The sequence below is a fragment of the Geospiza fortis genome, unplaced genomic scaffold (assembly GCF_000277835.1).
Source record: "Geospiza fortis unplaced genomic scaffold, GeoFor_1.0 scaffold274, whole genome shotgun sequence".
Classification (NCBI taxonomy): Eukaryota; Metazoa; Chordata; class Aves; order Passeriformes; family Thraupidae; genus Geospiza; species Geospiza fortis.
Genome location: NW_005054485.1, coordinates 652635 through 677053, shown reverse-complemented (window position 1 = coordinate 677053; position 24419 = coordinate 652635). Strand labels below are relative to the sequence as shown.

The window sequence follows — 24419 nt, the reverse complement described above, 5'->3', positions numbered from 1 at the left end:
CTTTCCAATGTCAAAACCAATATTTACTAATTAAAATTAAAAAAAAAAGCCAAAGTGATTTTCTGGGAAAGATACAGCCTTAACAAATTTACCAAGAAAGCATTCCAGTCATTGAGCTAGCTTGAGCTAATATGATGATGGTTTATTTTCATAAATACAATATACAGCATTATGAGACTGGAAATATGTCTTTCAAATTAGAGAAGTGCATGTCACAGTCACACCAAACAATAATTATAAAACACAGATATACTGAAAACAATAAAATGATGCAAAAAATTACTGTCTTCAATGATCATTTAAATTAACGATATCCAAAAGTTCACAAATTCAAAGTAACACATTGATACTAGTGTTAACTTGTAATAAATATATTATAGTGTTGTAATGTATTGAATTCTTGCCTATCACTTATCACAGATCATGACGTAATTACATGTGGCACTAGTCTATGAAATAAGTAACGAAGTTCAATACATTTACTATTCAGTAACTACAATCACTAACATCAGGAATAATTATGTCCTGAAATTATTTTAATCCCCTTCTGTGTATGTTAGCACATATAAGTACACTTCTCTATTTGAGTTAAATTATCTAGTAAAATTACTGGCAATATTCACTTTTTGATTATCATGCTCATCTTTGAAAACCTTATGTAAAATCCTTTGAAACAGCTTCTATAAAATTTGGAGCAGACATGAGTATTGTAAATGTGCAAATGATGGCAAAAAGGGTAAATGCAACCAGACATAATCTGTCTATGACAGCAGCTGCAAACTTCCACTCACTGCAGATCTCTTCACCCTCATCTTGTTTCCTGAACCGCATCGCTATGAACTGGACTTCCTCCAGGATCTTCACCATCACTGGAAGAGTGTCCATTAAAGCATTCTTTTGCACAAGCTCAATATCTTCTGCTAAGGGGCACGTCATCTTCCCACCTTTGCTGCCCAGGTCATTCTGCTGCGGGCAGCACGGGCTCTCCATGGCGTGGTAGCTGTAGATGGTGTTGCCATTGCTGGACTGGTGCCCGGGAAGGACATTCACTTCCATGCTGTTCACACTCAGCTGCTGCTTGGAATAGCTGTACTTGCAAGAGAGGGGCTTTATGTTTTCCCCAGGTTTTTTATGAGACACTTCAGCATTTTAAAAGTTTTTGTGACTATTATAGTTAATCTGCACAGTTTCTTAGAAATACTGATGGATTTCTGTGTTCCCCAGCTATCTGCTTTCAAAATGTTTATTTGAGGGTCTAGCCCTCTACTAAGGATAGCCCTTTTTTGGATCTGTCTTGAACATAGGGATGTTCAATGCCCACTTAGCTTATAAAGAAAAAGAGATGTAAAATCTTACTTTACAAAATGGTCCTTGGAGACCCATCTTTATTAAACACTTTGAGATGTCTGCAATTGAGCAGACAGCCCAAAATTGGCTGCATGGTTTTCAAACATTTCTCAGATTGTAAGGAAAGAGATACAGTTAAATATTTTTGGGTGTCAATGTTTAGATTTTGCTGAAAAAAATCACTATATGACAGATTCTAGAACATTTCCCATCCCCATTGCTACTGTTTACATCTAAATAAAAGACCTTGGTTGGGTTTTCATTGATTTTTTGAAAGCTATTTTATATTTCTTTGAGGAGTTCAATCACATATTACAGCAGCCTTTTTTTTCAAAAGAATAAATCAATTACATTTAGCAGTTCAAAATCTAATGACAGCCACTATTAACTGCTGTCATTTTCCTATGTGCTGGTGCATCACGAGATGCTCTAACATGCACATGGCAGATTGTGCCTCATATGCTTCTTGTCAAGGTCATTAGGTGAGCTAACTCCGGAGAGTGCTTCCAGAAATTTTTTCCAATGAACTGACCTTCAGATGTTTAGTCTGACCCTGAGCCTGCTAGAATTCCTATTGGAAATTCTAGCAGGAAAAAGGTTGTGGATTCAGTAATGTCTTGTGTGAAGAGCAGCAAACTAAATTAGCAAAATCTTGTAATTATAAGATCCTCCAGGTGTTATGCATACAAAAAGGGCATTTACAATGTGCTTGAGAGGGACCCTCCATGCATACAGGCCTTTTTGATGACTTTATTATCCTGGTTGCAAGCCAAATAATCTGACATCAAGGAGGAAACAGATGTGGCCTCTGGTTTTTCCTTTGAGCCTTGACTCCCAAGGACCCCCTGTATAATCCTGCTTACTTTGGTCATGTTTGACTTGGGACCACACTTTGACTGCAAAGATGTTTTAGATGCAGGAAAAGTTGACTCCTGTGTTTGCATGGTACAGATACAGGAATGGGTAAATTACAGCTAGCACTAGGAGCTACGTCTGTAATGACAAGCATAATTTCAGAAAGGAGGAAGCCTAAGTAATCACAGATAGGAACAATCATAATAATAGCCAAAACCAATGACCAGTGAAAGGCAGTTACACAATTTTTTAATTCTGCGATGTGAGCTCTTCTATGTCACAGTTGTGTACCATTTTCTGTGAGCCACTTCACTTCTCTCCCACTAGTGAATGTTTTGTTCTTCATCATTGTCATGGTTTTAGCTGGAATAGAGTTAATTTTTTACCTAGTAGCTGGAACAGCATGGTGTTTTAGATTCAGTATGAGAATAATGTTGATGAAACACTGATGTTTTGGTTGTTGGAAAGTAGTGCTTACCCTGAATCAAGGACTTTTCAATTTCCTGTGCTCTACCAGTGAGCACGTGCATACAGTGACATGAGGAAGCGTGGCCAGGACAGCTGACCTGAACTAGCCAGAGGGATCTTCCAAAAGGATATAAAATGTGGGGAGTTGGTTGGAGGCTGTCAATTGCTTCACAAAAACAGACTGTGCATCAGTCAGCAGGTGGTGAGCAATTGTATAGTGCATCACTTGTTTCTCTTGCACTTTATTACTCTCTCTCATCATTGCAGTTATTATTTTTTATTATTGTTACTCATCATTATAAACAATATTATTCATATTATTATATTGTATTCGGTTTCAATTATTGAACTGTTCTTCTCTCAACCCACAAAGTGGTGGAGTTTTATTCTCACCATCACAAGGGAAGGGACCTGGGATGTGAGCAAGTGGCTGTCTGGTACTTAAATGCCAGCTAGATTTAAACTATGAAAGTCCTGAAAGACTGTTTTCCATTATTCATATTATTTTGCTTTAAATATTTCATTATTTTCTCCATAGTCACCACAAACAAATAGTAACCCAGAGTGTTGCAGCCTAAAAAACTAATTCTGCCTTTAATTGGACTTACTTAATTATAATGTGCTCAGACTGTTCATGGACATAAAATGGGACAACATGGAACAAAATAAAGGTCTTCATTTCTAGCAATGTGTCAACAGTGTCAGTTGCAAAGGGGAGAGAGAAGTTAATTCTCTAGGAGTGTGAAATTCCAAAACACTTAGTCAGACAAACTTTCTTATTAGAAAATGTTAATATGTCTGCCTTAACTCTGAAAGGATACATGAGGTGAAAAAGCATTTTTATATAGGAATGCTGCTTTTTCCTTCAAGACAGAGTTTTTTATTCCTTAGGGAAATTACTTTTATAACTACAGTCAAACCCATTTCCCATAGAAAAATAAATACCCAGAAGACAGTAACACAGCTTTTAATTAGCTTGGATTTCAAATGCCCTATTTCCTTGAAAACACAGACACTCAGGCATCAATCTGTTCTCATCATACCAATTAATTCAAGAGACCGCTGAAGTATACAGGTTTTTAGATTACAGCTGAGTATGAAAATATGAATGTACACTTTCACCTGCATTGTCATATATGGAATTCTATGAAGGAAGTACACAGGTACAGCTGTCTTTACAGGTCAACAACCCCTCTGTGAGCCTCTCCTATCTATAATACAGCTATACCACTAGCTTCCATCACAGCCACCAGCCTGGCCTAGCCCAGAGCAGACAGTCTCCAGTTAAAGCTCTCTTGATAACGGACATCTGCACCTAGAAGAACTGCGCATGTCCAAGTTTGAACCACATCAACAGAGAAGCCTGAAATACAACAAACTTGCTTTAAGCACAACAAAGAGCCAGAATTCTCTTGCCTTTTCCCACAAAACCCCTTCTTCCCTCAGTACTTGGTCTCTCTATATCTCTTTACCATGAAACAGTCTTGGCCGTCAGTAGAGAAAGGTCAGTTGAGCTGTAGTCCATACCTGATGTTATCCACTCCCAAATAGCTCCTCAGCTGGGCCTTCTTTAGTGTTTTTTTCCATGCTAGCTCAGCAGACATTATCAAAAGCGTTCATCAGCCAGCAGCTCTCATTTCTCAAGTGAGTAGCCAACAAATGCCCTGACTGAACACCTTGGATTTAAATTCCTCTCTTGGAAAAAGCTGGTTTGCAAGTCATCAAAGATTAATAGAAAGGAAGACACAATTCTAACCAATGGAATAAGGAAAGTGAACACCTACAGAGAGGATAAACACTAACAGGCACTTTCCTCCCTCTTCTATTGCAAAGTGCAAGCACAAACCCCTTGAGAGACAGGCAGGAAAAAAAACCGCTCAACTGTAAATGGTTTTGAAAGCAGCTGTGTTTAGGAAATGCATCCATTCAAATCTTCTGGGTCTGCAGAAGCTCCCACACGTCCCAAATTGTCCAATGCCTCCCTGACTGACCTCCAACTGACTCCAGCAGACAAATCCATTTAAGCAGGAGGTGAGAACAATCCTGTAACAGTATTCAATTAATCAGGGTTAGAGTTTGCAATAAGCTGATGCCTGGCCTTGGCATGAAGAGAACATTGTGGGAAGTAAGTAAATGGTAAGGGCAGCAGCTGGTACTGGAAATGCAGAAAAATGTAATGCAAAAATTCTTCTTCTTTCTTAAGTTACTTCTTCACTTCAGATTTTTTTTTACTGAGCAAAAGTCATTCAAGGTGTCTGTAAGAAACACCTGACATAGGTGGACAGGCAAAATTGAAAAAAAAAAAACCAAAAAAAAACCCCAAAACAACAACAAAAAGAATAGAGATTAATACGAATTCTAACTCCTTTCCTCCTGAGCTCCCTCAGCCCTGTCAACTTGTCTGGTCTACACCTTTTACAGTCTATCATCTGCACTTCCCAGTTATGCTTTCCACAGTTTTTGCTTCCTGATGGCATGTTGTGTAATGTGTATGCCAGTTCAGCTGTCAGGCCACTGAACAAGGTTTCTCCTGAAGGAGAATTTGCCATGCATTGTGTTTCCAGACAAGAAAACATGAGACTGGTAGAGAGCAAGAGCTGACTTGCAGGGCCTGTGAGGAGGACTGACATGAGCCATTGTGTCTGGGCTCCTCAAAAAGCAATAAAATGGGTTCTGTTACACTGCTGCAGACTCTGTCCATGAAGATATCTGAAAAATGTTTTCCATATTTGTGCCCTTTTGCCTACAAGCAAGTTCATCCAGAATTCACATTCTCTGCTGCCTTGAAAGTAAGAGGTTTTTTTAATCATACAGCACTTTGGGAAATAATTGGGAAATATCAGGATAATTGGGTAGCATGAAAAGCGCGGTGAACAAGATATCAGAGGATGTTGTACAACCAGTTTCCTACAAACAGGGTGGTAGTTGATAGTTGACTGTGACAATCTGCTTCTGCTTTTGTCCATTTTCATTCTCTGAACACAAGCATACCTTGCCTATTTTAAAATCTTTTAAATAGATAGAACATAATTTTCTTTTAACTTGAAAGAATATAATTTTCTTTTAACTTGAAAATCTAAAGGAAACATTCCATTTGAATGCCAGCTGGCATTGGTGCCAGACTCTCTGGGCTGACAAAATCTGCTGCTGCAGAGAAAAGAGGGCTCACATGCTAATGCACTGGGAATAGATCAGATGGCAGCAGACTAACTGCCCAGTAGAGACTAGTGTTTGTTTAGCACATTCTGTCAGTACTACTGTCTGCTGGATAAGAAATTAAAGGTCTGCACTTGCAAAGTGGGTGGTGAATGAGATAACTTTGTAATGACTCAGTCACTCCATCATAAGGTTGAAAACAAAGGCCAAATAGGAGGAACTATTTTTAATGAAGAATAGGAAAAACTGGTTTTAGTGGAAAAGCATATTTAGTATGCTTGCTGTTTCCCTTCAATTGCAAACAAAAGCATCAACGATGCTGTTTGTAACTGACTCTCCAAATTAATGGAAAACCACTTCTGCCTCCCACCTATAACAAGTTAACAAGTTTACTGTAGCTTTTAGACAATTTTCTTTTCAGTAGTAACCTCCTGAATGTTTCTCACCAAAGCTGCTTACCCATTTGGGCATCTTTCCTGCTTGGGGGTCATGATGGTGAAACTGCAGAACCAGCACTGTTACCACCACAGACAGACCAACGATGACCATGATGCTAGCGAAATACTGAGCTGCAAGCAAAAGGAGGACTTGGTTACAGGGAGCGGAAATACAAGGAGTGCATAATATTCCTTGGCCATGCCTCAAGATCTACATTTGAGAAGCACTGCATCACATCTGAACACCCTCTTTGGTTTGCTGCACTGAAGCATTTGAGGTGTGTATCTGCTCAGCTCCCTTCTCTCCTGTGAGAGAAGGCCCAGAATGGAAGGTGAAAACTGTTTGGGTTTTGTCCCTGAAGAGGAGTGTAGGGCCTCACAGTAAGAACACCTTTGTGCCTGCTGCCAGGACAGTAAGAAGCTGAGCTGACAACACCCACTGAACACCAGCACTCCCAGTCCTAAGCCTTCCATGGTAACCGCAGAGGTGCTGGAGGGAGATGCTGTCCTTTTGGTGCCTCTGCATCCCTTCAAAAAGTGTCCCCAGTTCCCCACTTTTACCCCATCACTGCTCCCAGGTGGTTAGGCATATTTCTCATTACTCTTCCTAGCACTCATGACCACTACTTCCAGTTTCTATGAAAGTACACTAAAACCTCCTTGAATGCTAAATTTTAATCTGCTGTGCAGGAAAGAAACCAAAATCTTGAAAGCCAGAACTGAGGCTTGAAGTCACATCTCCTAAGTGACAGTACAGCTTCCTCATGCCAGAAGTGAGGTTGATGCACCGGAGTGTAAAGCAGAATTGCCCACAGGGGTAATGACATTTGAAGGCTTCAGTGGCAAAATACCAGGGAACATTACTGTTGGCACACATAATGGTGCAATGTGGGAGAGCACATCACACTGCCCCAGACTGCAGCCTCTTGCAACCCCCAGCCCTCCCTCCTGCAGCTTGAAGGAAAAGTAAAAAAATCAATCAAAGCTCCAAAGCAAGTTTTGTTCTGCCTGTGTTTCTTAATACCAAATCCTGCTGCTTTGGGAGCAAAAAGCTTGTCTACAATAATGAGGTTCTAAGGCCTTCCTGAAAACAAGGCTGCAATTGCTTCAAGAGATATGGCTTTTCATGACAAAATGAATTATGTATCTAGATTAGAAGAATAGTCCCAAGGGTGAGATGAATTTAAAGGTCTCTATTGCACTTATTCATAGAGAGGAGAGTCAACAAGTAGGCAGAAGCAGAGCAAACCAGGTTTCACGAAAGTTGTTACATGCCCATGTTACAGAAACACAGCAGTGTTGACATTGTTGGTTTAATTACTGCCATGAGTGAGTAAATAACTTCCTTAAACTCAACACATTTTGATGCCACCAGACTTCGAAGGCCTGAAATAGTCCATTTAAAATGGCTTTAGTTAAGATTTTTCACATATCCTTGGAAAATTAGTCACCTGTTTAAACTTGTAAACAACCTGATAATATCTGACTCAAGATCCTAGCCAATGATTAACAAAGGAATCGATGCTCCCAGGTTTTTTTGTGCTGTAAACCCAGGAACAGATGTCAGGAAACTGCTGTATAGAACAGCTGTTAAATAGAAAACAGTTCTCTCCAGAATAGACTGGGAACCAGAAGAGAGCCAGGGACCCATGAAGAAAGATATTTTATAGTTTTGCCTGGTGGTAGGCAAGGAAGAGGTTGGAGATGTGTCATCTGCATTTTGAGGGGGGGAACGCGGTGCTCCCATTCAAGGCACACTGAAGTCTTCAGTTGGAAAGTAAGGATGGAGGACATAGGGCATAGTACTTGAGCCCTATGCATTAGTGTGAGGCAGTCAAATGTGTACAAGATATCTCTGAAATCTGGCAGGTAGATCTATGCCCACCAGGTAGGTGCAGGTGCTGTATTCAGAGAGAAAGTCGCAAAGTCCTGGAAATGCCCAGCACTGCTCTAAGGCTGGATTCTGCCAATCCTAAAGAGACAACAGTGAAAGAGGAGGAAAAATATAGCAATGACTGCCACAGCTGCTGCTCTTTCACATGTCTAGCTGGAGCTATGATGAAGGCTGTTGGCTCCTTTCGTGTGACAGGAGAAGGTAGAACTAATAGCCATTATCACAAAGGAATTGCTAGATCACATGCCCATGCATCCCCTTGATTGAAAATCTGGCTGCCCTTACAATCTAGAACCAGGCAGGGATGGCCAAGACCCTGGGTCTAGATTCAGTGACCACTCTACTGTAAGGGAAGGGAAGGAAAGCCCTCAGAACTCAGTGGGTATGCCCACAAGGCAAAAAAAAAAAAATAAAAGGGTATGGCTCTGAAATTATATCCTTACTTACTCAGCATTTTCTGATTTTTCTTCCAGGGTTTAATCCTACATCCTCTCTTTCCTGGCAGCAGAAAAACATAGTCTTACTGCAGCAGGAGAACTGATAAGGAAGACTCCTGTGCTGTCCTCCATGCACTTCCTTAAAAGCATGGCCTAATCTTCCAGTCTGCTCATTTCTGTTCCTGACAGTCTTTTGCCCTTGCACCAGCAAGGTAAAACCCATCACTTGGTGACAGCTACAAGGGCTGCTGTCCCTGTTCACCTGTGAGAAGCGAATTCAGTTTTGTTATGCCTCAACAATGGTTGTCAGAGGCACACAGGGCAGGGGTTGCACATATGCCACATCCAGGAGGCAGCTAGGAGAAAGCCTTGTCTCTGGGGAGGCTTTGCCTGGCCACCAGTTCATGTCCCATATGGGACAGGCATGAGCAGGGGAACTCTGAAGACACTGTACCCCAGAGACACTCTCCAGTCAGATGGCAAAAGGTCTCTGCTGATGGACTGCTCTGGGACATCAGACTGGGCCAATGGTCTCCTGTCAGCAGGCAGACTTTGGGAGGAGCTGGGGGCATAAAAAGTAACAGCATTATAAGCCTTGGGGCTCTTTAGGGCCTGTTCTGTCTTTTGCCTTTTGTCTTTTTGGGAGCTTCTTGAGTCTTATCCTTTTGCCCTGGCCCCAGCTGACCTTTGGGCTCTCCTGCCCTCGCTGGCTCTTGCTCACCCTCATGTCTGCCCTGCCTCCCTGTGTCCCTGAGCAGTGCCCTGCCTGCTTTGTCTCTGTGTCCCTGCCTGAGCCACCTGCGTCCAGCCCTGCCCGCCACTGTGATCCTCGCCGCGAACCTGTGCAGGGTCCTGGCCCTCCTGCCCGATCCCCCTCTCCTCGTGTCCGGCCACTGCGAGATCGGTCCACAGGCAGGCAGTGTGCACAGCCTCAGGACAGTGAGGGCACTCCCCAACCTCTGGAGGTAGCACCCTCTTTTTCCCTCTGTCTCCTCTCTCTCTCCCTCTCTCCCATTTTTCTTCCTCTTGCTCTATCTTCTCTAGCTCTCTTTAGTAGAGTAAATCCTTTTTATTTTGTCTTTTCATTACCAATAAATGGTTCTCAGATATAACATTTGCCTCATTTGGCTTAATTTCATTCCTGACCATCCATTATTAAAAGAACTCCTTGCAGTTCCCCACAGGGAAACGCAACATCACCTCTGGCACCCTCTGTGATTATGACTATGACTCAGCCCTCTCCAGCAACCCTGTGAGCAGAGAAGCCTTTCTGCTTAAAGGATTAAGCTACAATGCTCATGGATAACACTGCCCTTGGAGCCACAGGACTTCAATCTTCACTCATTCTACCCTAGCCCCACTCTGCCCTGAATGAGCAAACTCTATTTCTGGGTCTCCACTGATGTTGCTGAGCACAGAAATAGGATGTTGTCCTGTGAGGTGGGGCATGGGGGAGACAAGTAATGAGCTTTGGTCTCCCAAGCAACAGCCTTGGCCTAGCCACCAGACCTTTCTGCCAGTATTTTAGGAACCATCCTAAATCCTTTTTATTCATTTAGGGCTTTGAAGCTGTTGCCCCCACGAAGTCCTATGCCCACGTGTCTGTTGGCGGAGGCAAAGGCAAATCTGATTTTACAAAGAAGCTAACCCCCTTCTACTTAAACTGCAGGAGGAAAATGCTTAATTCCCACTAAACATCCCTCTGTCTACTTGTAACTCCTAGTTACTAGATTAGCTTGGAATCTTTAACAATTCCCTTTACTGTGGGAAGTGTCAGGAACAGCAACCCCAGATCAGGGTGCATGTGAAACACCAAGGATCTGGTTGCTGATAATTCACCTGCTCTGAGGCAGAGCTTGGAAGTGTCTGCTCTGGGTAGCTGCCACAAGCCAGAAAAATGCACCAGACAACCTGTGTTAGGAGACTCTCAACACTCCTCAGGGATACTGAGGTCTGTACCAGTCACTTCTAAATGCTCTTCATAGGTTTTAAAACCAGTAGGATGCTTTCTTCAGCAGAGGTGAGTGAACAGAACAGCTGGTTTGGATGCTTGATTGATCTTCAAGAAGTATGAAATATTTGCTCTTGTACAATTTATATTCTTCCTTTTCTCTGCCAGAGGCATTATGTAGCAATTTGGACAGCAGTTTTAATATCTAGGAGCTGTCATCATCTGTCCCAGGACAATCAGAAGATTATCAGGTGCTGTTATAATAACAAAATGGATCTAATAAAACCACAGATAGTCAGAAGATCTTCTAAAAAGTCAGTGAGAACAGCTATTTGTTCTTTGCAGGCATACTCTGATGTCACCTACATCAAAAATATAGCAATGATTTGCAATTCATAATTTGAAGAGCATTCAGAACCATTTGTTGATGTTTTGTGTCATTATCTGATGTTAGAGAAGCACCTTAGCATTATTTTAGAGATGTTTTGGAAGACATACTGTTAAAGTGGAACTTGACTAACTTGAAGGACTGATTAGGGTAAACAAAACAGAATCCCTAGGATGAATGTTTTGCCTTGATTTTGTCATGGAACAGTGATATCATATCATATATTATATCATATCGTATCATATCATATCATATCATATCATATCATATCATATCATATCATATCATATCATATCATATCATATCATATCATATATCTTATCAATCATATAATATCATGCCAGCAGTTATCATCTGACCCAGATTTGCTAACATACTCAATCACAAGAAAGAGAGTGTATCTGCACTGTGACCAGTCACAGTCTTCTTGTTCCTGTGAAATACCAGGGGAAGGAGGAAAGTGTTGTGCTCAAATATTCACATTGATCAAGTTGTGTGTTGGATGCCTTCCACTGGTGTTCCTGTTTCTATTCTATTTTTTCAGTAAAACATCAGGTTTTGCGTGTGAAATGAATAACTGGGTTAGAGCCACTCTAAGTCTGGTAATTTCAGTCATTCAGGGCTTTGTGCTTCTTGCAAGCTCAGAATGAGATATTCACTGCTCCTACTTCTGGAAATGGCCCAGGTGAGACAACTAAAGCCTGTGCAGGTTAATGAAAATCTCCAATACTGGCAGAGCAGCTTCCAACCATCCTTCTTCTTTTCTCCTGTGGTAGGGATGAGGCCTGGTGCTTGGCAGATACTGTCTAAAAACAGTAATGGCAGAGTTACTGAGAGACCAAGAAACCAAAGACAGATGAGAAAGCCTCTTTATCACTTACTGTTGTACAAAGACAGCAAAGAAATACATAAGTGGACATACGATTAGGGTACTTGTGTTTTGAAACTCTTCTCCTTCCACTTGCTTTTGAAGAATAGACATGGGAGTTTGAAAAGTAAAACTGTTCTCTAATTTCATTTGACTGCATTTTTCTGTAAAGAAAAAACATCCAAGACTCTTGGCTTTGGAAAAGCATCACTGATCATGGAGAATGAAACTGTAAGAGCTGCCATGAATGAGAATTTCTGTTTCATGAAAGAGATTGAGTAGGGGCCTGATTCTGACCAGGTACCAGGCAGGACCATGAAAGGATAGGGGGAAAAAGCACTCCAAAAACTCAAATAGGGACAGAATAAAGTGAGATGGCATCAGCTGAGAACATACTGTAAGATGACAAAAACTATAGTACAGATTAATCTAATTTTCTCTCTAGTGAGAACAACTAATGCCTTATGTTCCTAACTTAAAACAATCTGTAACTCCTGAAGGTGACAAAGCACCACTTTGCTTCCCTGTCCTAGTAATTTCCAGTCTCATTTGCTCTACAACTAAATTCAAGAAATCACCCCAAGCATCTGCTGCAAAGGTACTTAACTACAGTGCAAAGTGTTCATGCTTACTGAAATTGTGTAGGCATGGTAAGGAACAGCAAGGATGGTACACAGCTGGAAAATGTCATTATAATGGAGCCCTAAGTAGCAAGTAAATTATGATTTTTAAAAAAGCAGAGGAGCTTAGCAAAATAAGACAGAGAAATTCGATTTTGCTAACTGAAAATGGAGATAACTTTATTTTTATTGTGCATTATTTGATACATCCAGCCAAAATGTCAGGCATCACATGAATGTTAATCATAGGAAGTGCCAGTTCCTCATATTTATGAACCTTTCAAACACTGTCTACATACCAGCTTCCTGGTGCTCCCCACTTTCTGCTATAAACTCATTTTAAAGAAAAATACAGTGGTGTTATTTTGCAAAGAGCTGGTAGAAAATAAGGATTTGCAGCACTTGGAAATTTTTTTGGCATGGAAGATAATCAGAAATTATTAACTACTTCTACTGTGCAAGGGGAAGCCTCAAATTGCAAGGTCTAAAAAGTGTTTACCAAAGAAACAAATCATCTGACTGGCCTGATACATCTGAATATCTCATTTCAAGACTTGGCTTTTGGGCAGAAGCATGCTTTATCTGCTTTGACAAAGTACTTTGAAAATGATACTTCCTCAGAGCATGGGCTAGGATGGACAGAGAGCTGCTAAGTCAGAGCTTATTGCAGCTTTAGTCAAAAGCTGAAAGAGTCCAGCCGTGGGTGCTGCTGGCTGCTTTTCTGTGTGACTCTACCTTCTGTGCTGCCTGGGGCCTGAACTCAAAGCCTGCAGAGCTTCAGCTCAATACAAGTGCAAAGAGCTCTGTGAAGTTTTCAAAGCAGGCATTTTGGGTTTGTCTCTGTATGGTGTCACCCTGTCCTCACAGTGGTGGGACTGCAGCACGGGAAAACAGAGGTGAATTGCCAGAAGGGGGGGGAAGTGCAGACAGTGCCATGTGGCCCCAAAAGTTTTGCCCCTCTGGAGGTGATATTGCAGGCAGGGGAAAAGAATAGTCAGGAAGGTGTATTGGCTAGGCTCCTCACTGGCTTGGCCTAAATTTTCCAGAGCAATGGCTTTTGGCCACGTCTGACTTAACGTGGGCTGTGGCTTGATCAGTCTTTCTGAAAAACTGGCTGATTTTGGTAGGAATTAAGTATTACATTAGGAGATTAATTCTTTTAAGTCTATGAGCCCAAACTAGCAACTTATCATGAAGCATTATTGAAGAGTTCCCTACAACAGTGCATGATAAATTTGATTCTGGTCACTGCTTTATTTGGTACCACTGGATATGGGACCACATGACCACCAACTGCGTAATCTTAAGGAGGCTCCAGCCAAAGGATAGCAATTAAATGTAAGAGTTGTAGTTAGGAATCTGTATTGACTTCGAGGAATTTGTTCCTTAGTGACTTCTTAATGCATGATTTCCTAAGCTTAATTATAAGGTTGCTTTTGGATAGAAAACACTGTTTTATGAAACAGATCAGGGATATGAAGACTTTAAAGGAATTCAGCCATATATCTATTGCCTAAGGAAAGAAATCATCCTTTCCTGAGAAATGGCCATATAACCATTACCAAAACCCGATCCTTGTCCACTGTTGTTTACCTAGAATAATTGAATCATTTAGGTTTGAAAATACCTCTAATATAATTGGTTTCAACCATTCATTTAACATGGATCACAATATCTTTATTTTTAAAAAATGGTCCTTACAGTGTAGAGCTAAATACCTCCAATGTAGTTTTCAGATGAATTACCTAGTCCTTTGATTTCAAGAGGCAGAGCCTGATCTTGTACAAAGGCTCTAATTAAAATAACAGTACTTGTAAATAGCAGTATTTGTTCAATTTTGATCTAGTTGCTGAACCAGGAAATCAACACAGTCAGACATGGTTACGTCTTCCTATGTAATGCACTGGATAAGTGCAATAATAAGGACTGGAAGGTGCATGAAATCCACACAAAATTACTGGCATTTATAGTGCAGAACAAATCTGCATAATTACATAGGTTTTTAAAAAGAGAAAAAACCAATTGTCTTATACCTGAGCTGTATCACACAGGCTTTATGATTTTACCCAACGATTAGCACAGTCAGACCAATAATTTAGTTGTGTAGTACATCTGGAGTTCTCTGCATTTCTGTATATACTTTCCTCAAGTAATGAACTCCAGTTTCCTACTGGAGTTATATGGACTCTTGGTAAAAGAACTTTAAAGAGAAAAATTAAAAGTAAGTAAAATCATGGCTGCAGCAAGACACACTTCCCGCAAGGCATGATTAAGCTACAGTAGAAAGGGTAAGTTTAGGACACAGTCGCTGCTGTATAGCCATGGTCTGAAAGGCTTTTAGGAGCTACACTCTAGAGGTTTTAAGTGCCAGGAGGGACTTCCAGTACCCTGTAGAGAAAGAATCTTTGTTCATTAAGTTGACATACGCTGGATTCTAGCCAAACTGTTGTGTTTGTAGATATCATGGGCCTTCGACCCTTTTTTACTTAAATGGTTGAGCTAATTGCTGAGCTATGGGTGACTAATGTTTTAAACAGAATCAGAGACATCATTCCCTGGTTCAGCCTTCTCCTTTCATTGGCATCTCTGTGGAAGGGCAGGATTCAAGTTTTGAAATATTGTGGTGCCTTTCTTTGCATAGATGTGTGCTGTTGAAAACTGGGCTTTGAAAATAAATATTTTCCCCAAAAGGGACGGTGTGCTAGAGAAGGATGGGAGCCAGCATGCTGCTGGGCAAGGAGGTACTGATGTAAATGCAAATGCCAAGAAAGCTGAGTGAGAGCAGGGGGGCAGCCTGTCCAACTGGAACATATGAAAGCTCTACCCTGCAGCAGGAGCAGCAGGGTTCTGGTGCTCTAAGGTGCTGAGCAGCCAGCTACTGATTCCTAGGTCAAGTCTTGTCACTTGCTCTTTACAGAAAAAGAAGTTGACCTGTTTTAACATATATTAACATGATAGTTGGTAGGCTGCTGAGAAATAGGAATCTCTCATCTGGGGAAGTTGGATGTGTGGAGTAAGAGAGTCTCTGCTTTGGGTAGCTTTATAAACAGACAGAGAATCCAGAACACATACCAAGGAAGGGGTGACCCACTTTGCAAAGGTACAAAAATGCAGCTGTCTTGTCCCACTTGCATCCTTCTGATTATTTAATCTGATAGGTGCTTTGTTTGTTATGAATATAATTTGAAGTTCCCCTCAAATAAGAGGAACTAACTTATGATTTCCACATTACTCTGTAAATACATTCCAGATCACAAAAGCTCGTACTTTTCTTGGTGTCATATTAGACCAGTTCTCCTTTGCTACCTCAATAAAGACACTCCAACAGCAGCTGTGATATTTTTCCACATTATTAGAGTTCAGTAGTTAAAGCTGAGGTCAGAAGAAGAAAGCACGCATGCTAGGCATTAGTGGCTTTGAAATAGCAAAGGTTGTGAGGGTGCAGGCAGATCCAGAGAGGTATGGATGCATGCTTGTTTCTAAAAACTCAGGCCCTAAAAATATAGTGCAGATTTTTAAAGCATGTGGAGTCACGTTTTCAAAGTATCTCTGCACCCTGATGCATGAAGACCAATAACAGTGACTCTTCAGCATATCAGCATGGGATCTTTCTACTTCAGGATCAAATTATCTGCATCCTTCACAAATCACATGCTTTAGAAGACTTATTTATTCCTGAAACCTGCTGCTAACCATGCTGATTCTTCAAAACTGGAATGAGCTTTCCAATATGCTTCTTTTCATCGTATTAATTCTGAGGATTTAACTGAACTAGAGATCACACTGAAAAACTGAAAAACTATGATCATGACCTGGCATATTCTATTCAGCAGCTAAAATATTCTCTGTGAGATCACCTGTAAGACCACTGCGAGGAAAGGATGCTATGTCACTTTGTTAGAGTAAGGATAAGGTTTTCAGAATTCAAGATCATGTAAAAGTGCACAGTCCAGCTTTGAGCACTTACTGAAAAAGAGCTGTTTGGGTGCAGAAGCCAAATGGATAAGCAGTCTCCCTGCAAATTTGGAGTGGAGCAAGAAGGTAAGGGCAGGATTTTAAACTAGAAATACTGTGGAAGGGAGGTAACAACCCAAATGTAAATGCAGAAGTAGCAGACAAGGGTGGAAAAAAATAGTATTGGGTAGTCAGAGCAAGAAAGACCTCAAGAATTGTGAAACCAGGTGGAAGATCTCACCTCCAGAGTGAGAAAATGCATTAAGTCTGGGGAATACGCAGGATCAACTGAAATTCTGAACATAGTTGTAAAAAAATAATGTTACTGGAAATCTGAGATGTTGAGGGACATTTCTCACTACCAGAAGCTCTTCAGGAAAAGAAGTTATATGAAGGAGCCATTTGGGTGTGAGGGCCTTCTGTCTGGATGGATGAGAGCTCCTGGAGAACTTGTGGATCAGCTTCAGTGAAGAGGCCAAAAGGAGTGATTCTGTGGTGACAGTTCATAATAGACCATCCAAACACAGTGGACATGGGGACTCCTTAAAACAGCTCAGGGAAACCTCTGTCTCACAAACCCTCATTGCCACCAGGGGCTTGATCTATCCTGATGACTACTGAAAAGGCAGCACATATATAATGTACAACCAGGGGTGGTGCACATTGTGCTTCACTAGCAATGAAGAACTGTTTGGGAACATAATAATCAGTGGCAACCTAGGCTGGAGTTATTGTAAAATAGTGAAGCTCAGGACCATTAATTGAGTGAGGACTAAGAACAGCAAAGCATAGACCCTGGACTTCAGGTGAAGAGACTTGTCATTTTGGGGGGAACTAGTAGCTGGGATCCCAACAGGGGATGCTCTGAAAGATAAAGCAGCACAGGAAAACTGCAAGAGTTTAAAGCACAGTGCCTCCAAATGCAAGAAATAGGTATACACACCAGTAGATGAGTGCAGCTAAACTGTGAACTCATGGTAGGGCTTCAGCGTAGAAGAGATGGCATTGTGGGAAGCAGAGACAGGCTACAAAATGAAAATTTGGAAGCATTATCTGGTCATTATGGTTGGTGTCAGAAATGTTAAAACTCATTAATTGAAGCTGGTGTGGGAATCAAAGGCAACAGGAAGAGTTTCTATCACCACACAAGCACTATTCAAACAGTTAAACAAGGCAAACATGGACTTGCTGCTGAAAAGAGGGGATGATTTAGTGACAGTGAACAGTGATAAGGTCAAGTCAGTGTGTTTGCCTTGGTTTGCACCATCAAGGTCTCTGACATCTCTGTGTTTAGAGATGGTTCAAGGATGAGTAACACAACCAGCAATAGGTAAGGAAGGACTCATGGATTGATTGTGAGATCTGAACCTGCCCAAATCCATGGGATCATCAAGAATCCTAATGGGATCATTGCAAGACCAAGGATATGGAGAAAGACAGATGTTGCATCCACCTCTCAAAAGGACAATCCAGAGAACAAGAGCTTTGTCATTCTGACTCTGTCCCTGGGTAAATCAGGCAGCAAGTCCTCGGGGAACATTTCTGGACAGTTGAGGAAGGGGGTGGGGACGGGAACAGCCATCCAAAGTTTAATAAGAATAAATCATGTCTGACCAACATGGTTGTCTTCAATAACAAATTAAAATATTTGCAGAATGAGAGAGTAGTAGATATCATTTACAGCAACTTTAGGAATTCTCTGATAAGCAGAAATTGTCTGTCATTGCAACATCAAAGTCTGTAAAAATACATGATTATTCATAGCTTTTCTCGGTACAAATCCTACCTTCTGTGATAGAAGACTGTATTAGTAGAAACTGTTCAGGTTAAAGCTAGTGGACTGGCCATAGGCTAGTGTGCCCCTTTACAAATTCTAAATGAGATTTGTTATGTATTAAACACAGCAAAGTTATGTCAACAGTGGTTCAAGATGGCTTGTGTCTCCTCCCTGCACACCAGTTTCTCTTAGAACTGTGTCTGTCTCCATTGTGTCCTAGGTATATGCTCAGAAAGAGGTTTCATTAGTTTTTTGGATGCTCCTGTATGACTCAAAGCCAAGAGTCCTGCTGACTTTCACTGAGATGAGTAAGGTTTTTGGAGGCTTTCAGAAACTCTTGCCTATGGGTGCCATTGTCCCTACTGTTGCATGCTTATATCCTTCCTCAGAGTCAGGCCTAGTCTTAAAGCCTTGAAGAGAGATCATGAAGCTGTCTGAGTAAATGCTTTTTTTTTGTCCTAGTTATTATATAACTTTTTTGAGGCTTCCATTATACAAATGTGAGGTGCATCTTCCATCAGCACCTAGATACATTTTTGACTATTTTGTTCATTTCTGCTGTCTAGAACATGTACTTTAGTCATGGTTTGTACTCACAGGTCTTTTAGGTAGTGTTCATTTGTTACTTTGTAAAATAGGACAGGTGTATTTTGTTTACCCTGCAATAAGGCCCCATGAGACCAAGGTAAAGGGGCAGTCCTATAAAAACAGAGGCTGTAACAATGTCTGTCTGGCCACAATCCCAAAATTATGATCTGCCTCATAGTTTTCAGTACACAATAAAAATGCTTCAATGACATACTTGAATTATGACTGTTGCATCCTGAATTGTTCTTCAGATTGAGGAAAGAGGGAAGGCAGGAAGGATTTGTGTAATTGCAGGGAGGTGGTGTGATGCAGAAGAAGAAAAATTAATTTTCTGCAGTGTAGATTCTATGTCCTCTCAATCCTTGCAGTTAACTGCTTATCTATTATTTCCAGTGCCTTTCTGTAACCTCATGTAGGTCCTCTTCATACATGCACATGGTGAAATCCAGCTTGACATTCCTGACATTGCTGAATGCAAAACTGGAGTAACAAAGAGTCAGACCTCAAATTGGCTTTGAACAGCTCTTGAGAGGCATCACAGTGCACAAAGCAGTGAAAATCAACTTACCTATTAGTGGGACAGAGTCAGAAGTTGCAGGCATGATCTCAGCCACGAGCAGCATGAATACAGTCAGGGAAAGAAGGACAGTGATACCTGGAGGGAGGGAACATATTTGGGAAGAATGAGGTAAATGAACTCTGCAGCTGTTCCTCTGATGTCTTTGCTGTTAAATATAGCATTGTCCTGATATACAGCTAAGGCAAACCCATGACTTAATGTCAATGAAGATTAGAACTTCCACAAAGTGAGAGTGTTTTTAGACTCAACTCTATCTGCTCTCTTTTCACTTTCTCTAATATACACAAAACTTTGCTTCTCTAAAAGTAATGGAGAAATCTTTTTTGCTGAGTGAAATGAAGCTTGCAAAACTGGTGAACTACAGTGCTTTTCCGAAACATTGCACAAAGCCCAAATGGTTGTTAAGAGCTAGGAGAGACTTGCACAGACAGCAGCCTAGGTTTTGCTATTACATATTATATAACATCCCTCAAAGACATGCAGTCTGTTTTAAAATAAGCTCTTTATTCTATGTGGAAAGGCTGTTGCTAAACTTAACCATCCTGATACTGAGAAATCAAAAGGTCAATGCATGAACATTAGCTCCTATTTTTATGTCAACATTGTACTTCAGCTCAAATAACTCTTTTCCTTATACCCATCCTTTATTTCATAGACAGCAATTGTACTCCTGATAGCCTGTGTTTTATTTCTTGTAAGGCAGGCTGCTCAGATACCTTTTTTTTAACCAAAAAAAGCCCCACTGAGGACACTTCATATGATTTAGAAGTTTCTGTCCTGAGACAGAATCATGCACAATTAACTCTTAAGATCTCAGCTGGCCCAGTCTGCTGTATTTACAGCTCTTGCCTATCTCCTCTTGGAAGGAGACTCTTCCCATTTTTATCAACACACACAACAATAAATCTCATTTAGCCCTTCCCATGGCTGTGTTCACGGGGGACACATGACTAGGTGTTTTGGGAGCTAATTTTTAAGGTGAAAATCCAGTGCCCAGCTGCTGCTGTTCACAGCTGTTCCACTCTTTGCTTCCTAGTATGTTTCATCTAAAAAAGAGAGTCAAGAGTCAATGAGCTGTGAAATGCATTGAGATGTACTAAAATACATAACAACAGGCATGACAGAATATTATCACTGCCGCCTGTGCCAGCAACAAGTTCAGCTTCCTCCCAGGCCACAAGATATTATATGTAGCACAGGATGTGTGAATGCCATACAGAAAGCTGTTACCCTTGCTCCTGTAACCAAAAAAGTACTTCTATTGCTCTTCTAGTGAAATCTTTCTTCATTGAGCAACATAGGGCCATGAGGTATTTATTTTCCTATTTTAGAGGACGCTTATAAAACAAATGAATATTTTAGCACTTACCTAAAGAAATCTTCTCCCCAGAATCAGCTGGCAAAAGGAATACAAGCAGTGCTAAGCCAGATATGAGAACACAGGGAATTAGTAAGTTCAAGCCATAGTAGAGGGTGCGTCGACGCATGGTGATGGTGTATGTCACATCTGGGTACGGTTCTTTGCAGCATTCATAGTACATCTCATTCCTCTTCCCTGGGACACCTACAGACAGGATGATCAGAGCACTGGGGAGAGATGCAGGACTCCCTGTAACCTCCTTGGACTGGACCAAGAAGTGATGGTTTATGAGCCAATGAGTGTCACCTCTGCTATTCTTGGTCCACCTTCTGTGTTTTCTAGGGTTTGCTTTCATGCCTTCTGAGTTATTCAAGTCTAGCTTAGCTAATAAAGCTCATCTGAGCCAGAACAAAACAGTCCTGAGCATCACAACCTCAACAATGTGCATTCTGCCTTCCTACATCCTGTGAATGGTAACATACTGTTGATGTGATATTCACTAGCACGTGCAGCAGATTTTCTGGGTGACAAGGCCACTGCTTCTTACTTTTCTATCATCCTCTATACATTTTTGCTCTTTTTTTGGTCAGGAAAAAACAGACAGGCTTACTTTTCAAAAAGGATGCCAAGTTAAGCTCGTCTGTTATATTTGAAGGTTAAGAGGCATAGCTGTTCAATACAGCTGTACCACAGGGTTGCCCATGGTGATCCTGCTGCAGCAGATTGCCTGACATACTCCATGATGGGGACTGCAAGAGCACTGGAAATGTCAGGAGAGATGGAAGAAGTCAGCACCTTGTGTCTTTCATGCCAAAATTGCTCACTTCTCTTTTGTTTCTGTGGACATGACAGATGATATGACAATGTGTGCATTTTGGCAGAGGCTTAGCAAAGTTTTTTTAAAGGATATAGCTATGGCTTGCCTGAGGTGCTATTTAATGCTTTTGCTGTATGAGCTAAATAAGTCCCTGTTTTGTTCTCCCCGGTCAGGGTTGAAGGCAGATAAACCACAAACTCTTAATCAGATATGCAAAGTTATTGGACAAAAATACCCACTGTAAAGGAGAACTGGAAGGGAGAATTGCTCTAAAATAGCTGGACTTTAGGAGCATTTTACTGTGGAGTCTTCTGGCTTCTCACAAAACTGAATATAATTTCTCAGATGCCCTGCATGGTAAAAATACTGCATGCAGTTGTAGGGCACTTATTTCCTTGTCTGTATATCCAAACCAGAAGATAAATGTATTTTTCATAACCTCTCCTTGCAGTTGTCTAAGTTCCATCAATTTCTGTAACATTGCTTGTGACTTACAGCTACATAAATGAGTTCAAAATAACTTACTAGTTCTCTGAATAACTAGTTCTGGACATAAATTCTTTTGAAAATACAGATACCTTCCAAAGCATAGAAGAGAGACATACTAATCTGTGCATGTTATGAACTGGGAGACATTTTGATGCTTTTCTGGGTGAGAAAGATCCTTTTATGTAAAAGTGTTGCTGAAATACTTTTTACACCAATCATTTTTGCTGATGTATTCGAGTAAATGTGACAGTAGTACTCCATGCACCTACAAGAAACACATCCAAGTTTAGTACTGACAAACTGCTCAGATGTGTCAGGACTAGTAGCTTTCATTTATGTACTCAGTGGCAGGCAATTGCTTCAGAACACAGTGTTTTCAGACACAGTTCAATGAACATTGCTGAAATGCTGTCTCTGATATGTGATTTTTTTCCTATTTCTTTGCTTCTTCTTAGATCTATATTTTTAATATCTGCGTTCCATGTCCAACTGATTGATAATTTCTATATATTTGAGGTTTGCCTTTGAAAATTAGACTATTGAAAATTTGTAGGTTGGCCAATTTACCCACTAAATCCCATTCTCCATTTGAGATGTAATTGGAAATATCAGCCTCGAGCATCTGCAGGTCAATCAACCAGCCACTGTGAGTCCAGGAGCCAAACTTCAAATCACACTTCTGCACATCAAAGGGGAACCAGCGGACATCAATGTAACATGTGCTCTTCAAAATGCCTGTAGATAGAAATCAGTCATGATCAAGCATGTGCAGGGTGCATTTCATCTTACCCTTATCTGCCTCTGATTGTGACAAGTTTCCTCTTCAAAAAATCTGTGTGATACAGTCATGGGGTAACCAAACAAGTACTGCAGGTGGAAGATGCTGCCATGAGTGGAATAACTTCCCTTCCTCCACCAGTGAAGATCTCTCTCACTGCATCCTTGAGGTAGGTTGCCTGGGACACTGTGGCCATCCAGGAGCAGCCCAGCCTGTTTCCCAGTGCCAGCTGGCCCTAGCAGATTGCAGGCAGTGTTGCTTGGTCTGACAGGAGCAAAGAGTACACCCCAGGGACTAACTGTGCTGTGACCAGCTCTTTGAAAGGAGTTCCTGGACAGGCCATGCTGCAGACCCACAGCCCTTTGAAAATACATTGTTGTCCTAAACCTTGCTCGGTGCTGGCCTTTATCATCTGTGTGGCAACCAAGCCTTGAATTTAACTCTGGATGTGTCTAGTTCATGTTCTGGGATGTTTTAAGGGGTCTGATGGGTAGGAAACAACAGGGAAGCAGCCATCAGGGAATGATTGCTGATCCCCACTGGGCCTTGTGGATCTGCCTGGGGACAGTGCTATGCTATGACACAAAGTTTAGGAATTTTTTGTCCACCACAGTGAGCAACTGTGGGATAGCCTCTGTGTTTGCTGGCGACTCCCTGGTGTGGCAGGGAATCAGCAACACAGATTAAAAGAGACTGAGACCTGTGCCCCACTGGCTGAGACCAATTCCAGCTTGTCTTTTTACCTGGATTTTAGCCTCAGCCTGGCAAGAAAGGCTTCAATGCTCAGCGAGGGCTGCTCTTGGGGTCACCTCTGCTCACACTTCACACAACAGAGACCTAGCTGGAGTGCACAGGAAACATGATGACATAGTGCACACCTTACTTTGGATGACACCTTAGGGGGGCCTCTGGATGTTTTGAGCAAACTGCTCAGAGGAATATTTTACTGCTTCATAAAGTGTAAATGCCACTGATAATGGACTTAAATTTTCATAGTGGGTCTGTCCCATTATTAGACAGTCTAGTAATGTTTGCAAGGTTGCAAACATTAGGTTGCAAAATTTCCACAGAGGCCTTTTAAACACCCTTGGTTTCATTCATGAAGGAAAGCTGCTTGAAATTACTTCAGTAAAAGTAAACAAATACTCTCTGTGCCCTACCTGGAGGAATATATTGGCAGGATCCAGAGTAGTTCACCAGCACATTTGTGTGAAATGTTGCATCAAATCTTTCATCTGCGCTGTAACACAGTATAAACAAAACGGAACAAAATAAAGAAAAAGCAAGCTGATGTGCAAGTAAAGATGTAACTGTCAACATAAAAAGAATCTTTTGGCTGAATTAAGTTCCTACATCTGGGTGAAGTATCCCTTGATAAATATCTCGGTTCCTCGTAGTTACTGTCAGCCTGCACCTGCGCAGGCTGCTTGCATGCTGCAATATCCTCAAAGAAGTGAGAGGCAGAGTGTTGCACGTCTCAGAAAAAAGGCAGAAGGAAAAGAAGCAAAAGTGCCACATTAGCTGTATCCAAAAACTGGACAGTTGGGACAATGAGGCTTTTCTAGGGCACTTGTCAAAATGAGCCAGCTCACCACATAAATCACCTTATCTGTTATCTCACCCAGATATCTGTAGTAACAGATACATTGTAACAG

At 41.2% G+C, this 24419-nt stretch overlaps 1 protein-coding gene across 1 annotated transcript; it reads right to left on the bottom strand.

Moving 5' to 3' along the window:
- Positions 1-444: 444 nt before the first annotated feature.
- LOC102034755 (neuronal acetylcholine receptor subunit alpha-7-like) lies at positions 445-24015 on the bottom strand. Its single transcript, XM_031063198.1, has 6 exons — positions 23925-24015; positions 22554-22721; positions 20690-20884; positions 19309-19395; positions 6273-6395; positions 445-1139 (listed from the first exon to the last, which is right to left on the bottom strand). Exons 2-6 carry the CDS (start codon positions 22606-22608, stop codon positions 655-657), a joined length of 945 nt encoding a protein of 314 aa, XP_030919058.1. The 5' UTR covers positions 22609-22721; positions 23925-24015; the 3' UTR covers positions 445-654.
- Positions 24016-24419: the final 404 nt, after the last annotated feature.